Genomic DNA, 18,405 nt, shown 5'->3' on the forward strand with positions numbered 1-18,405 from the left:
TTTGACTCATGTGACTGGCTTTATTTCTCCCTTTCAAGTACTAACGATACTCATCCAATGCTTTGCTTATTCGTAATTATGCTCAACAACAAATAAGTACAGAACAACCCCTCGAGGCTTGTCAGTAGAGTCAGAGTCCTGACATGTATCATGAATTGGTTGGCAATGAAGCTTTGCTATGTCTCTTGCCTTTTTCATCAATATATGTGCCATGTAGGATTCGTTGTAAGTATTTTTTTTTTATAAATAAAATATAATACATATTCTTAAGATTCTGTAAAATAATTATTTTATGAATATACAAATATAAAAAAAGAAGAAAAAAATGTAAAAAATAAGTGTTAACGCAAGCGAAAAGATAAAATAGGGAGAAACGGAAATTAGAAGAATCTTGAAGAATAGCTCCTTTTTTTAATGGGATCCTTTTTTCTGTTTAAGCTGTTTGGTTATTTTAGTTGAAGTTGGGCTTAATTTCGCTCATACACTTGCTTAAAATCTGAATGTTCTCATTGTAAGAAAATTTCAAGGCTTTTTCCATTAATTTTATGATCGTCACAACGCTGTGGAGCAGTTTGTTAGGAAAACAAAAACATGGTTGTTTACTTATTTTCACCTGGTCCATGAGACTCAAATATGCTTTCTAGTCTAAACACAAATTATACTCATTGTGTAATAAAAGAAAACAAACATCCATATAAAGTGTTAATGGAAGAATGAATACAGCAACACAAGCAGGGAATTAAAAAATGGAGAGATTTTAAAGAACATTGCCAATTGGTCTCTCTTCTTAGTTCACGTTTTGAGTTTAAGTTGTTATTTTTAGTTTATTTTCTTCTCTGAAGTTGCAGACATTGAATTTTTTTTTGCAATGCATTGTTAATAACTAATGCAGTACCTGCGTTAGCTGTGTTTCTTAACCTTCTGTGTTGTTCGTGTATATTCGCTTAAAGAGCTATTTACTTTATGAATTATTAATAAATTTTCTCTACTAATTGATTCGCATCTTAAATAGGAAAGAGAAGCTGGACAAAGGCTAAATATCATCATTGTCTCTGAGGGTGCTGTTGATCGGGACGGCAATACTATCACTTCTGAAATGGTGAAAGACGTAGTTGTTAAAAATCTACAGCAAGACACAAGAATCACTGTCTTAGGTCATGTTCAACGGGGAGGAAGACCTTCAGCTTTTGACAGAGTCCTTGTAAGTTTTTTTTTATTTAATCTTTCTGTCTTTTAGCTGGACATAAAAGAATGGAGCTGTTCTGGGGTTGGGAGTCATTTCTTCATCTCTCCCCAACCTTATGTTTCCTTCTCTGTCCAGATCCCTGGGAGGAACACCCTGCAAGTGAGACTTCATCGAGGTATCCTGTCTGTCACGAGGTCATCAAACCATATCCATGCCGGCGAACAACGTTATAGGCTGAAAGTACGGATGATAGGTCCCAGAAACCGTACTTTTGGTAATCCGTTTGATGCCAATTGAAAATCAAGACGTTCTCCAACGAGGTGTAAAGACTTCCTAAGAGCAGATTTTGTGGAGGCAAGAACTGCATAGGAGGGAGTAAACAGTGAAATTCTAAACAGGGTTGAGTAAAAGAAAAGCTTATCAGCTGTCTCGGTCTTTGGTACCCAGGAGCTGTGATAAATTGTCAGTAGTAGCAGCAGAAGCAGTAGTAGCTTTTTTCAGCATTTTAATTCAGAAGAAAAAGCAAAAATCTGAAACTACACAGTGCAACTGAATAGCATTTCATAAGCATATAGGATATACTATTTTGCCTGGTAGTCTTTGACCTTGAGTTAACATAAATTCTTCCATACCAATCACGGTTAGTTTATCGTATCTTTATTGAAAACTTTGCCTCTGAAAGCACGTCTGATGAATAATGATTAGAGGACTCTTATGAATTTATTACATCTTATTCTAAAAGGTTGTCAGATTCACCTTTCTTTCTTGGTAAAATATTATGTAAATTGAACTACAAAAACTGAAAAATCTTCATCCGAGACAAGAGTCTTGAACAGGATGTTATTTATTTTTTTTTATTATTATTATTGTTTAGTCTTTAGTGGTCAGCAAAGGGAATCAACTACTGCTAACCAAATTCTTTTTTATCATAGCTTGTTCCAGAGGTTTCTATTCATGAAAATGTTGGGGAGGAGGGATTTATTTTTGAAATAGATAGGGGGAAGATTTTTTTATCTTTTAATGAAAATACAAAATAAAGTGTTTTTCGCCACAAATACGATATATGATAATCAATACGATAATATGATACAAAAATACGAAAATACTTTTAAATTTAAGTATTTTAAGTTCAAATGTTGATTTTGAGGAAATTTAGCTATACAGAAAGCATGCAAACCACCAAGAATTAAGATAAAAACTACAATACGTTTAATTCGTAATTAATACGTAAATTCAAAATCTAGTATTGGGGGAGAGCAATCGAACCAACAAGAATAAATTAAAATGCATAGTACTTTTAGATGTATCAAAGTTAAAATGTTGAAATTGACGAACTTAATTGAACAAAAAGTATTCGATCCGCTATGAATGAAAGTGAATCCATCATATTTGTGTAATAAAATTGCTAAAATGCTGAGTTCCGAAAATTTTAACTCTATCTAAGCATTTATTGGACTAAGAATAAAATCAAAATCCACAATTTTTATAGATTTAAATATTGAAAGTTGAATTTTTTTATTCTTTTTGATTTTATCTTTATAGAAGCTATTCAACCCGTCAAGAGCAAAATTTTAAACCAATAATACTTTTAGATTTAAGTATTTTAAGTTAAAATGTTGATTTTGAGGAAATTTAGCTGGACAAAAAACATGCGACCCACCAAGAATTAAGATAAAAATCATAATACGTTTAAATATAAGTATTGTAAGCACATGTTTAAATCGGGGAATATTAGCTTTACAGGAAGTTTCCAGCCCACAAAAAAGAAAACATTTCAAAACAGATTCATGTTCTGACGGCTTTGGGGGTGGCTTGCCCTCGAGAAACGGCGACTGGGCAACTTCACCGTCGAATAAATCAAACATTCCATGAGGTTGAATGCCAAAATCACTTTTAGACATTTTGGTTACCACCCGGGGTGTCGTAAACGGTAGAGCAGTAACTTACTCTGAGATTTCCTTAGACTAAGCCTGCGCCGGGAGATTTGTCTTGCCAACGGGCAAGTTTCCCAAAGTCACTTGAATGGATTCAGTTTTGGTCATGAGGAGCGTGCAGAGAGTAGTGTTTCTACCCATTTATGGGTAGGGGCTTAGGTTGACTTGGAAAGAGTGTCAATACTCGGCAAATGCCTGGGAATCTCTTGACACGGGCAGTAAATTGGAATAAAAACACAATATTCCGTTTTCTGTCTGTATATATATATATATATATATATATATATATATATATATATATATATATATATATATATATATATATATGTATATATATATATGTATATATATATATATATATATATACATGTATATATATATATATATATATATATATATATATATATATATATATATATATATATATATATATATATATGTATATATATATACATGTATATATATATATATATATATATATATGTATATATATATATATATATATATATATATATATATATATATATATATATATATATATATATATATATATATACATGTATATATATATACATATATATATATATATATATATATATATATATATATATATATATATATATATATATATATATATATATATATATATATACATGTATATATATATATACATGTATATATATATATATATATATATATATATATATATAAATATATATATATATATATATATATATATATATATATATTATATATATATATATATATATATATATATATATATATATATATATATATATATATATATATATATATATATATATATATATATATATATATATATATATATATATATATATATATGTATATATATACATGTATATATATATATATATATATATATATATATATACATATATATATATATATATATATATATATATATATATATATATATATATATATATATATATATATATATATATATATATATATATATATATATATATATATATATGTATATATATATACATGTATATATATATATATATATATATATATATATATATATATATATATATATATATATATATATATATATATATATATATATATATGTATATATATATATATATATATGTACTATATATTTATTTTATATATATATATATATATATATATATATATATATATATATATATATATATATATATATATATATATATATATATATATATATATATATATATATATTCTTAGCTGTATGGAAAGTATTTTATTCTCAAAAACCTATGCTCCAACTTACCGAATGCATCCCACAAAAGATAGAATTGCAGATCACAATATTTTATGTTTAATTCCTTCACGACGTAAAAATCTAGGATTTTTAGCCCAGAAAAGTCTCAGGAATTACACGACAGCCACCATGCTGGGAGCTTGGAGTCTGAAAAACTGACCCTTAGTCAAGTATGTTTCAGGGTATGTTGAATTGAAGTTACAGATATGTAAACAATTAAAGTGGTTAAGTATCTTCTGGCATGCAGTGAGCCGATTAAACATGTAACGACAGAAAATGATCCTATTTCTTAATAATGTTTTGTAGGCCTGCCGTATGGGCGCTGAAGCTGTTTTGGCGCTTATGGAAGCGGAAGCTGAAACTGAACCATGCGTTGTTTCGTTAGACGGGAATCAAGCCGTTAGACTTCCCTTAATGGAATGTGTCATAAAAACTCAGGCTGTGTCGAAAGCTATGAGTGAACAAAATTGGGATCTAGCCGTCCAGCTAAGAGGAAGGTAGTGTATTACTATAATATTTTCTTTTTTGGAAATGGCACAAAGGGGAGGATAGAAAAGCTTTCCAGATATTTTCTTTTATTTTGGGGAAAAAAGAAGAGACGTTGGAAGACTCTTAGTTTAAAGGATAGTTTAATCAGTTGAAGCTTAGAGTTTCAGATTTTCAAAAAAAATTAATATTTTTTTGTCAGTGGATTGATGTATGCTTTGTAGTACGGGACCTGGAGCTCGGTCCCAGCTGCAGTAAAGTTTTGCTGTTTAAAAAGTCCTGTCCTGTTTAAAAAGAACATGCAACAATAACTGCAACAATAATTGTCGAAGCCCTAGTTTCAATGACCTTATAAGATATGCATCCTTCATTTCTTGAAATAGACTTACATTGGTAGCATTTGTCTGGAAATGCAATTCCTCAAGTACGTATTTTACAGCAAATTGTTTTAAAATTTGTAACTTTTATTTTAATGAACCTTTTTTTTATTAATTAAAAATCAAGAGAAAAAACCTGGCTTTTTTCAACTAATTCAAACATGGGAATCTAAAAAACTTGTCCAAAGACGCTTAGTACAGTTGTAGTTAATGCGAAAAACCTTTCTACAGAATTTATTCAATTAAATTTCATTTATGTTTTTTCTGTCATTTGAGATGAAAGACCTTATACTGTTCGACTCGAAATGACGGTGAAGTTGCATTAGAAAATATGAGATAAATTAAAAAATAACGTTGCTGTTTACTTTTTCGAGTTGAAAAAATATCTCGCTGAATTTTATAGGACTTGAATTAGTGTAAAGAGTAGTGTTTTTTTTTTTGTCACTCTCTTTTACAGGCTAAGGGGTCTTTTTACCAGGTGGTTTGTTGAACTTGATGTGAATAAAATAAAAAGTAAAGGATACATCACTGGACTTAACAATCCCTATCATCGGTTCTAATTTTCGTTTCTTCGCCCTTTAGCCAGTTAAGTCCAATGGGGGGGAGGGAGGTTAGCCATCTTCTGCATTCACACATCTTTCTTGTGTAAATTCTGCGATATTTTCCATTTCTTTTTTTGAATGTCTTGGATGGTCGAATAAAAAAAAGAAGGAAAATTGATGTAAGGGCTCTTAAACGTTTGATTATATCGAAAATTTGTTATAATAGTCTAATAAACACCCATAATCATTAAGTTTCTTCCGATGGGTTGCTTTTCCTTTTAAAATCTTACACCCCTAAAATTATACACTGGCACGTGCTTCGCTTGGTGGAAATTATCATATGTATTGCGAGATGGGTGGGGAAGAAGGGTGCCTAGCGTTGCGTAAAGAGGAATGGAACAAGTTGTCAAAGAATGCTTAGCCTGGTAGTTTTTTGCATATTTAATTTTGTTTCTAAATAGGCTCTTTTTATTAATTAGTGCAGTGTTTCCTTTGTTAAATCCAAGATCACGTGATACTGAACTTAATGGATAATATTTACTGCACTGCTTTGAATAAAACAGTAAGTTGGTGCCAAAATTTAGAAATTTGCCCTTACATTTTTTTTAGGTCGTTAAGCATGCTATGAAGTAGAAAATATAGCCTATTAGTCAGTTTGATTGACATATATTGATGTTGAAAGTTTTGAAAATTTTTTATTTATGAAAGTAAGAAAAGAAAAAATTTCAAACGTATTTTGTTTTCAGTAAAGCGCAGATTGTGTTTTTGTCTTGAGAAACACAAGGCCTTTTTGTTTATTTTAAAATAACATGGGCCAATTGCATAATTGTGGGGGGTTGACATGCCTAATATCCCTAAAGACATAGTTGCTGGACCATTCTACTATGCTGAACAAAATGGCTGTCTCAAAATTTTGACTGGATGCATTTGGAAAATGAAGGGGCTTCAGCGAAGGGCTGCTTACCCTCCAATCTCTTGTTATTCTTAAAAAAAGCATTAGAACTTTTAATTTTGACTTGAATTAGCTCCTTTCAAAGTTTCAATGATATTTCTAGCTATTATAGAGTGATGCTGCCTATGATATTGCTTATACGTCCTTTTGAAAACCTGCATGCCTACAGTTTTTTCCTTTAATTGAAACTCCTAAACGTTCTCTAAAATTTTCATCTCTATTCCTTTAGCGTCAATAGTTACACTAACTGTAGTGGTAATATTAAAAGTATACATATAGTGTCTTCTGGCTAGTTCAAAATCCCCCACAACTTGCCCTGAAAGGTCTAAATTAATAATAGAATTTGTTCTTCAGATATTGCTTTGTCAGCTTTTTGAAAGTCCACATGCTCAATTTTTATATTGTAAATATGAGAAAGGTAACACCGTACTTCAAATAATGTGGGGAAATTGTAATTTCAATTAGAATAAGAGAATTTTTTTTTTAGTCGAAAAAAATAATTTTTATTAAAAAAACGGTTTCAATCAAAATCGGAAGGAGTCGACAAAGCAATCTTTCGATCACTTGTGCTTCTTGTACAGAGTGATGACATGCCGAATTTGAAATGATGGTAGAGTGAAGGAACCAGCTCCAGAAAGCTTTAATGGTCCTGCAAAAATGTATTCTTCTTCAACTCCGTCAATGTCATCTGTTTTTTGGCCAATCATAAGAATAGTCGGCTAGGCTCAGGCAATGAAAATATTTTATAAGAAGAAGATTTATGTCAGGAAAATCGAGCACCCTTCTGATATACCAGCCTTGTTGATCCCGTTTCGCATCGTATTCTACAGCATAGTATTCATTTAGCTGTATGTTTAGCTTCTTTTTCTCCTCTTCTTCATTCTCACTGTCAACAGTATAATTTATGTCCGTTTGGTCAGTTAAGGAACCCAGAGAGATGTCAGAGTCTTCACTGGAAAAATCATCTTTCCTTTTTCTTTTTTAGCTTTGGCTTGCTCGTCTTCTCTTTTACTTTCCCTGTTTTCTCCTCTTACTATTTCTGTTCAAGCACTCTTAAAGCCTCTACAGAAGCGATTATTTCAGCTTCCCGAGCAATTATCTGCCTACCGGATGTCCCAGGTGCTGAGGCATCAAGAGGAGGGCGGGTTACTGAGTTCAACAGAAGCTCTTCAAAGTATTTCTCCTGTGTATGAATCTTTTTCGGATTAACCAACACTGAAATAGTTATCTGATCAGTTGCAGTATTCACTGTGATTGTCACTCTTGTTAAATTATGACTCTCTGATTTTTTTTTGTCTCAACATATCGTTTTGAGTTGACTGGATCAAACTTTACCTTGTCAACCATATTGCAGTTGATACGTGCTGGAATAGCCGAATCATAAATTTCGGTCGCTTGAAATGATTCCAGTGGAGGGGCAAGGTAAGTCTCTCAGATTTGACATAAAATTTTCACGAGCCCTTGTTCTGATAAGACGTCACCTGGGTGTGCTCGTTGCCAGTTCACGACCCTTTGCTCATAGGACAATTTCAGCCCTTTGAAAATAACTCTGTCAAGGGGCTGCAGAACATGCGATGCATAGGGTGGTAACTTGAGGATAGTGACGTTCTTTTGTGAAACGCGATCCACAAGAGACAAGGATAAATGGGAGCCATGACCCTCAAGAATAAGAAGTGCTTTTCCTTTCACCTGAAAGAGGAAAACATCCTTAAACCAGTTATAGAAGAGGTCCGCTGTCATCCATCCTTTCTTAGTAGCTGAAAAAAATGCATCTGGATGGTCTTTAACGGGTAGCCATGAACTCCGTGTGCTTTTTCCCCAGAAGACTACCAGTTGAGGTAGTTTCTCACCAGATGCACTAACACATGCGAAAGCAGTTGTTTTATTACGCCCGTTGCCACCTGTTCACCGCGTTGCTGGGGATCTTTCGCGCCAGCGACCATAAGGCTACCAGGATGGCAACAAAACGAAGGTTCGTCCAAGTTGTACAGACATTCTGGTTTATCTAAGATGTTAAACTCTTCTGCTGTTATCTGTAGCAGGTTATAAAATCCTAGAATGATGAAAGGGTCTGCTTGTTGCACAGCCCTTAGGTTTTTGAGTCGCTTAGGTTTCTTAAGCGAGATGTTTTTTTTTTTTTATCTTAAACACAAACCAACAGTCTTCACCTGGCCGATTGTTTGTGGAATGAGTACTAATTTTGTTCACACTGATACATTTTTGCACTTCGTCTAGGAATTGTTTTTTGATAAGACCCATGCCCCACTTTTCCATGACTTTCAGTGAATTTGCCATACTCTGCTCAGCTTGAGGAGGCAGTTCCAGAGGTCGTCCGCGAGTAACAGCGGGCAAGTCTGGGAAATCTCTTTGCTTTTTTGTCTGATCGATTACTGTTGTCTTTGGTATATTGTAAAACATCGCAGCTTTTTTTTAAAGACACTCGACATGATAGAACCTCATATTTGTCTTGTTTACGCTGTTCAGCAATATATCGTCCTCCTGCTCCGTTGCTGGTTTTTCGGTTGTATTTGCGCGGAATCTGGAAGGAATGCAGCTTTGTAGCAACAATAGTAAAGCGTAGCAAAGCAAAGCAGGCACATGAAGAAAAGCAGAAAAGCGTCTACAGTAGAAAGAAGAAGAAAAAGAAAAAAGGATGGGTATCTTTCTGGAACAATAAAAAAGGATGGTCTTTTTTTATTTAGTCTCTCAATGGTTTCCCTTCTTCTAAAATATCTCTTTGGTAGGAATTTGTTATAGCCTACAAGAAAAAGATGCTCATGTGGTTTTTATTTACGATGATGCTAGTCAAACCAGTATCCCATTTTAATAAAGGTTGTTTTTAATCTTGAAATTGTATCATGTCGTAGGATATTAAAGGGCTTCCAACAAGATTATAAAGTTCATAGGAGAATTTTTTCAATGCCTACGCCTGTGCACTGATAAGCGATTAAATATTCTGTTAATTGAAAACCTAGAATGGTTACATTTGACTTGCTGAAGTGTGTAAAAAAAGATGCAAAAACAGGTGTGTATACCGTCATAGTAGAAAAGAAGAAGAAGAAGAAAAAGGGAGGGGCAACTTTTTGGGACTTTCAGAAACAAAGAACTTTATATCTATTTCTTCAATGATGCTTCCTTTCTTTTAAAATATATCTGGTAGGGTGGTAACATAAAATACAAGATAAGGACACCCATGTTGCTCTTTTCTTTCGTAAAAAAAAGTTATCCATGGTGTGCTTGTAGACCGCTACTTTTGGAGAATAAATGTCCCCTTTTTGGGAGGAACAAAACACTGGCTAAACACTAAAATACGAGGCAAATTATCAATTAACATTTGAAAAACAATATATATATATATATATATATATATATATATATATATATATATATATATATATATATATATATATATATATATATATATATATATATATATATATATATGTATCGTTAACATTATGAATAGCTGGTAAAGACACTGATATCTAGGCTAGTATTGCAAAAAACTAGCCACTTGTATACACGGGGTAAATCCGACCCCCGTGTCAGAATTTATCCTGTATGGTGTAAGTCCGATATGTCAGATATACCCCAAATTCGTGTTTTACTGGGGTGATTCCGACATTTCTTGTATCTCTTGACTGATTTGAGAACAAAATACTCATAAATGACAGTAATTACTTAAACTATCCTATTAAATTATCAGCTATTTAGAATCGTTTTATCATCTCTCTTTTCTTCTTCGCTATCAATTAAAAATTGCTACCTATCTCGTGGTCCACAGAAAAGCCTTCCACAAATTTCGGAATTCCTTCCTGACAAAGTAATTTAAAATGGCGGGAATATTGAATACTGTTGTCAAGTACCCAGGCCAAAGGAAGAAAATGGCGTACGGAACCACGGACATCTGTAATCACTGAGCCAGATAAGACGGGGGTGTCGGAGTTACCTCTGGGTCGAACTTACCCAAGTTCACTTTGCTTGCAGTAATAGAGGTAGTAATAATAGTAACAGTAATAGTAGTATGAGTAGAAGTAGAAGCTTCAGGATGCAAATATTTTCTTTTGGTTAGTTCAACATCCCTCACAACAAGCCCTGTTAGTTTCAACTTCACACACCTAACTGTTCTTAAGATATTGCTGTTACGCCCTTTTGACAACCTGCATACAGAGGGCGTGTTCTGATTCAGTTCATCATCCCCCTCAAAATTACTTAAAAATTTTATCTTCATGGCCTTAGGTATAGTTGTAATAATAGTCACAGTGGTAGCATTGATGTTGCTAGTCATAGTATTGAATAGCGGTAGTATTACTAGCAGCAGTAGTATTAACCTATCGCCTTTTGGTTAGTTGAACATCTCTCTCATTAAGTCCTGGAAGTTTCAAATTAATACAATTGGCCATTGCTATGACACTGCTGATATGTCCTTTTGATAACCTGTTTCTTTATATGCTTCTTAAATTTTTTTCGTTTAATAAATAAAAAAATAATTGAAACTTTTAGGAGTAAATATCAGTATATGTGTATTAAACTGACAATCCAAAGCCAGTTTTTTTTTCAGTAAAGTGCAAATTATGTTCTAGTCTTGAGTTGGTTGTCAAAGACATAATTCCCTGTCGTTTCCACTACACCGAACAATATGGCTATCTCAAAATTTTGATTTGATGTGTTTTTAAATTGATGTTGAGGGGGGGGGGGCTTGTTGCCCTCCAATCATTTTTGAATAATAAAAAGGGCAATAGCCCTTTCAATTTCCAATCAAAGGGGCCTTTTTCGAAGTTTATAATGGTCATCTCAAAATTTCTATCAGAGCCATTTCAAGAAAATACGAAGGTCGAGGGGTATCAACCATTTGATCACTCTTAATCTCATAAGCACACTAGAACTTTTGATTGTCAATCCAATGAGCCCCCTGTGAAGTTTATACGATCACCCTTTCCATATAAACCTCATATGCCTCAAGGGTATAACTTATAACCCTTGTCCTGAGTGCTGTGTGGAGGTTATCGTCCTTAAAGACTGAATGCCGGGACCTTTTAATTACGTTGAACAAAATGGCTAACTCGGAATTTTGATTGGATGTGTTCGGGGAAATGGTGGGTGTGGGAGGGGGGCTAGTTGCCCTCCAATCACTTTTAACTATTAAAAAGGGAACTAGCTCTTTCAATTTCCAACCGAATGAGGTCTTTTCGAAGTTCCCACAACAAAAAATGGCCATCTCAACATTTCTATAAGATGCATTTCGGGAAAATACGAGATGCGGGGAGTGGGGTATGCACCCTCTGACCACTCTAAATCTTAAAAAGGGCACTAGAAATTGTGATTACCAATCTAATGAGCCCCCTCCAAAGTTTATACGATCACCTTTTTTATATATGCCTTATATGTCCCCGAGGCAACCAATTACTTTTGACTATTAAAAAGGGCACTAGGCCCCAGGGGATAACTTACAATCCTTGCCCTGAAGGCTGTAGTGGGGGGTGTCATCCTCAAATACATAATTCCCGTGCCCTTCAACTACGTTGAACAAAATGGCTATCTCAAGATTTCGGTTGGATGTGCTTGGGGAAATGGTGGGCGTTGGAGGGGGTTAGTTGCCCTTCAATCACTTTCGGCTATTATAAAGGGCACTAGGCCTTTCAATTTCCAATCGAATAAGCCCTTTTTGAAATCTCTACGACAACTCCTTTGATATGAAGTGCCCTCATCTAAAATAACAACACAAAAAAAAAAACAAAAAATAAACAGTACATTGTGCCTATATCGCTGTTTACTTAGGTAGCGCTATTGCGCTATCTATGATTTATTCGAAGCTATAATTTCTGGAAATTTTAGTTTCTCAGTAAATGCTTTCTGATATTGAGGGTCAAAATATAGACGAATCTTTTTTTTACTTTTTTTTAGTTTTATCACTAATATTTGCATCCTTGATTATCTTTATTATGTTTACTGTTTGACCGTCTGTTGTTTAACCGATTTTGGACATTTTACTTATTTAAAAGAAAAGAGAAAAAATGTCATATTTTACCAGTTGTACTGGTACTGCTTCAGATTCAATGCATCGTTAAACCAACAAAAGCCAACACGAATGTGGAAATATCTTCTACATTCCACCCTATTTTGAGCTTCTGGTTTGGCTACAGTAAAATCCCTAAGGAATGCAAGTCATTTTTATAGGATAATTTTGGAACTGTATAATGTTATCTGTCTAGATACTCTTTCTAGTGTATCTAAAAGAAAAAAAAAGAGCTCAACTTTTTTTTCTGTAAAAGTGACATTCTGTATGATCACGATTTAAAAGAAAAATCTTCTTTCACTTCTATTGTTGGTGAAAATTTATATTTTATCTTCTGGCTTAAAAAACATGTAATAATGAGGAGAATAGTAAGCGACCCAGTATGTGAATTTTGTTTTCCTTTAAAATCTGCGATTTTGTACCTTTGGTTCTCGGTTGAAATTGGAAAATCTGTTTGGTTTTCACCATGAAACATGAATACCATGCCAAAAAAAGAATTCATGCTTCAACCAAATAAATTAGATATATTTTTATAAACGTCTTGCATATAGAATAGATTCAGTGAAGTATGATCCTATGATTTTATCTATAATCCATCTCTGTCAATTTTCTCCTCTTTAAAGCTAACCTCAGAGGACTGTTTTTATAGTATTTTACTGCACACGTAGTGTTCACGTACAATATTTAAAAAGTGATATCAGGATAAGCGGCTTTGTTAATAATTTGGTAATTAAGGAGAACCTAGGGCTTATGTCACTGAGAAGTAGAAGGCTGGTAGCTATAATTAGATTTTGAGTACAGATTCTGAAAGTTGCGAGACTCCGTCTTACAAAAGCAGCGTACTTAGACTCTCTACATAGAATAAAAATGGTATGTCGCCAAGTACAATTACGGTATGCTTGTAGTGTGAGTCAGCTGTGGAAGGAAGGTGTAGACCTGGACGTGGATGTCAATACGGTAACGAAAAGAGTGAAGGAAAGGTCACTGGAGATTCAAATGTGGCACGAGGAGATTAGTCCCCGGAGCTGCACTGAAATAAAATTCGGCGGTGGCAGACGCAATTACGGTCGGTGGTGGCGCGCCACCGCCAACCGAAAACGGATTGGCGGTGTGCACTCAATTGATCTTGCGTTCGTTCAATTTTGAGAATATTTTTCGCTTGCTTTGTAAAAGTTTCGTAAACTAAATTGGTGTCAGTTTGTTTCGGAGTTCCTTCTAAGCAACATTTCTTGGGGTCTACAATTTCTTTACATCTTATGTTTTCGGTAAGCTTGACTGTTCAGAAACAAATTGTCTTATCTAAGATTCGAGCTCAAATTACCACAGCTTCAGGCAAGTGTTCTTACCGCTGCGTTAATAAGTGTTGTATAATAGTGTTTCCTTTATACTTTTCGCTATGCCTTATCACTTGTTTGTGTTGTTTTGCTTATTCAAAAAGGAGTATGACAGAGTGGGTAGTTTTGTTGTTCTATTATTGCATTGTTACTGATGACAGTGCAGTGTTGTAGTATTGCACTGTACATGCACTGGTAAAATCTGGGAGTATTTGAAAATTCGGCAGTTACTGAAAAACAGTTCACAAATTTAACATATCTAGATGACAAACAAGTCGGTGAATAAAAAAAAATGAGTTAATAAAAATGGTCCTCACTTTTTCTCCATGTTTGATGGGATTGGGGCAAAACCTTTTATGTTTTTTAGGGGAGTGCAGAGCATTAGTGTGGTTAAGAAAGTAATTTTCTGGGGGAATGCTTTATTGGTAATAATAATTGGGTAAAAATAATGAGAAAAAGATTTTGGGGTATTACGACAGCTTGGGAAATTCCTGAGACTAGGGTTGCATTGTAGAGGTATTTTTTAGGTTTATAATCTATCACGAATATGTATTTATGTTTTAGATATCAGTGAGGTTACTTGTTGGCTCGTGTCTTGTTCGTTTTGTCCTTTGCTGGATTTCGTACAAATAATTTATAATTATTTGTGATTTTGTCCATAACTTCACTCACTTGTGATTTAAAAAATCATTATTGCTTGTTTCTAAGCTCTGTAAATACGTTCATAGTAACCTCTGTAAAAAGTAATTGTCTATTTGCATAAAATGGGCTTAAAGAAGGGTAAAAAAAAGAATAAATTTCGAAGGCAAAAATTGTACTAATAGGAAAAAGAGAATTTCGGCGTCTGATGCAAGCATAACATATCTGTGGTTTTTTATTTTTAAAATGCAATTTCATTTTATAGGAGCTTTGCAAGAAATCTGGAAACCTATAAAATGTTGACTCGATTGAAGCCTCCTAAACTGAGTCCTGAAATGACTCAACAAATGGTGAGATTTTTTATCCAGTTTCTATACTTTTATATTGCACAAAGCACACAACTACTTAGAAATTTACGGTAAAATGGGTCAGGCATTGAAAAAAATTGCAAATGAAATAAAAATACAAGGATGTTTGTGAAGGAAATAGCAAAATTGTGGGTGTTCTGGGCTGGAAACCGAGACTAAAGCTCCCCACTTGAATTCCTGGTCTTATATCCTTCTTGTCTTATTCCCTCTTTCCTTGTCCATTTCCTTGTAATTATTTCGTGTCTTACTTCCTTGCTTATATTCGTGTCAACTCCGTAAATGTCATTAGCACGGGTATGCACTGCTTGATAATTAGTTTAAAAAGAAACAAGGTGTACTGACGGAAGTAAAGATCGAAGTTGAAAATCAGAACATTTAAAAATTATTGGTTCGTAATTTCTGCAACACGTATCTAACAAAAGTAGTTCAAATAAAATTGAATCAGTGATATTTTCCAATATCTGCTGAATTGTGAAATCTAGCACTTCACTGAAAACACAAACCCACCCCAAAACAGGATATTTTCTTTGGAGGAAAAAAGTCTAACTAACCTGTAGAAAATAAAAGGCAAATTTATAAGACCCTCATTAGTCTTTCACTGCCCATTAAACTGGTAACTCCTAGAATGCAATTTATATTTTCTAAAAAGGGTAGGCAAGGTCAATTAGCAGGAAAATGCTTGGTTTTTCATAAATTGACAAATAAAGCAAAGTAGGTTTGACGTTTTACCTCTTTTAAACTTTCCTACGAATTATGTACATCTTTGTCACGCAGACTAGTATCCCGAGGTGTATATTATCACAACTATCTTTGAGAATTTGAAGAAAAATGTTCAATTATTTATTAAATTATTTCTCTTGTGGCATAGTATTTTTATGCAAGATATTAAGTACATTTTTAAAATGGTACATTTTTTTAAACACATCAAAAATTATTTATATTCATTTTTGTTAGTCAGACAGTCATTATTTTTTTTTTGGGGGGGGGGGATCCAGGGGGCAGCCCCCTGGATACGGTGTTGGCTCACGTTCTTTCAAAGGTAGTTCTAATTTGCTCTTTAGGGCTGTGAGATAAGTTCTTTACTAGACGCATTCCCATGGAAGAATTTACCAGGGAATTTATCAAAGTGGTAGAAAAGCATAGCTTATGAAAATAGCAAAGAATCGAAAAAGTATTTTTAGTCTCCAAACGTACAGGATCCTTCCGTTCTTTAAATAGTGGCTGTTCAAATAAACTTTCTACAACGTTTTAAAGGAAGTAGTAGAGCCACGAAAGTTTTGAAATCAGTTCAGATATCCATTCTTTCTATGTAAAAAGTTTCTGTAAGTTTCAGTCACCTGGATCAGTGGAATTCTTTACTACATTTAAAAAGGTTGTCTGGAAAGCGACTGTCTAACCCTAGGCATATATGAAGTGACTAATTTTGAATAAATGACATTTTTAGTCGTTATATCAGAAACTTTTTTTTTAACTTGTCCGTTTATTTTTTTAATGAAAATGGCTATTGTACTCGGATAGAGTATCGAACGGCAAGTCAATCGAAGTGTGTTTCGTGGCTATTTCTTTATAGACCTTTACTATCTTATCCCCCCCCCCCCTCAAGGATTACTTGTGCGCAAATGTTGATGCTAAAATACATTTAAGTCATCAAACTAATAAATATATGAAGAACAGAAAGTTTGTCAAAGCTAACCAAATTTAAAAATTAATTGTTTTCCTTCAAATATTAAAAAATGTTTGTTCAAAAAGTGATTCGCTCGATTTTTACCCTTATTCCATGACTATCTACCTTAGTTCTGTCCTAAGATGAATGGACGATAGACTATCTACCAACAAATGAAGTGAAATCATTTTTATAGAATTCTGAAAAGGCTTATGCCACCTTTGCCTCTCACCCAGACTACATGTCTTCGCTGTTTCTCTAACTTGAAGTAAAATCAAGTTGGTGTTCTATAAAGAAAAAACTCAGAGCCATGATTAATTGGAGAAGAAAAAAGTCAAGAGAGATTGTTTGAGTGAGAGGCAAAACTGGCATAAGATTTTCTCAGAATTGTATAAAAGTGATTTTTTGAACTTCTGTGTTGATTTATGCAATGAAAATGACTAGTTTATTCGGATAGAGCATCGAACGCAAATCAGTCGAAGTGTCTATTTTGTGGATATCTCTTTATGGACCTTCACTATCTTATCATCCCATATAACTTAGACTTTCGGTCTAAGTTATAGAAAACCCTTATAAGGATCTACTAGGTTTCAAGTATATAATAGTTTCAGTCCTTTTGAATAGCCAAAAAGTTGACGGTCAATAAACAGCCCTTTGCCAATTTTTGAAGACGCGGAGCACCCATTATTTTCTGAGAGTGGGGTAAAAGGTCGCAAGTCTGGAAATTGTAATCTAGACGTTCGGTCTAAGGTATAGAAAACCCTTATAAGGATCTACTAGCTTTCAAGTGTCCACTTCCACGCGATGATGCGTTACGCTTCCTATGTGTATTTTTGTTCAATTTATGATTTACAATATACTATAAGAAAAAACACGATGCATAGTTTTTTCATATGAAACTAGCATGGGTTGTTACAAGTGTTGATCATAATTTTTTGTTACGTTCTACCATTGTTGTCTTGAAAATACTTTGATTTTCTTTACTTTTTGCGGCATATTTATAGCGGTATAGGTTTAATTATTTTTTCAGTCAAGTTGCTTGATTAATGTTGTCATAGGAACAGCATATAACATTCAGGTGTTTTATTGGTGCCACTAGTGATGCATCTGGAGGAGGGAAGTTGCATTGATGCCTTTCCTCTCCAGAAGGATTATGTAATAAATCTGTTAAGTCTAAGAACAGGCTGTTTAATATACGGAGTTCGTTTTTAGTTTTCATGTCGCTTCCTACTTTCAGTTAAAAAAACTGGCTTTTTTATATAATAAAATTTAAAGTTTCAATATCATAGATGGTAATCACTAATGAAGTTTGGACTACACACTATTTAGTGTAAGAGAGGAGAGGATTTTGAGGGATATACACTCCCCCTTCTTTTTTATGATGTTTCTGTGCGTTTTAAGTTTTGATGTCTCCCTTTCGTTTCATTTGGAAAAACTTTTGTGTTTTAAAATAACACTTTCAATGATGAATTATATGTATTGTGTCTAATGTGTATGTATTTTCGGAGAAATTTGGGTGTTTGTGTTTGTTACATGACAATAAAAATAAAAATCAAGATAACTAACGGTAAAGAGATTTATAAAGGACATCGAATATTGTAACAATTAATA

At 33.4% G+C, this 18,405-nt stretch overlaps 1 protein-coding gene across 10 annotated transcripts in view; it reads left to right on the forward strand.

Moving 5' to 3' along the window:
* Positions 1-18,405, forward strand: part of LOC136033679 (ATP-dependent 6-phosphofructokinase-like) — a 136,595-nt gene that overhangs the window by 90,496 nt on the left and 27,694 nt on the right. For all 10 annotated transcript variants that reach the window (XM_065714528.1, XM_065714523.1, XM_065714520.1 and 7 more), the window contains exons 7-9: positions 1,013-1,201; positions 4,724-4,914; positions 15,029-15,113. In XM_065714528.1, the coding sequence (XP_065570600.1) occupies positions 1,013-1,201; positions 4,724-4,914; positions 15,029-15,113 (465 nt within the window). The remainder of the gene's footprint in view (positions 1-1,012; positions 1,202-4,723; positions 4,915-15,028; positions 15,114-18,405) is intronic.

The sequence above is a fragment of the Artemia franciscana genome, chromosome 12 (assembly GCF_032884065.1).
Source record: "Artemia franciscana chromosome 12, ASM3288406v1, whole genome shotgun sequence".
In the NCBI taxonomy this organism is placed as follows: Eukaryota; Metazoa; Arthropoda; class Branchiopoda; order Anostraca; family Artemiidae; genus Artemia; species Artemia franciscana.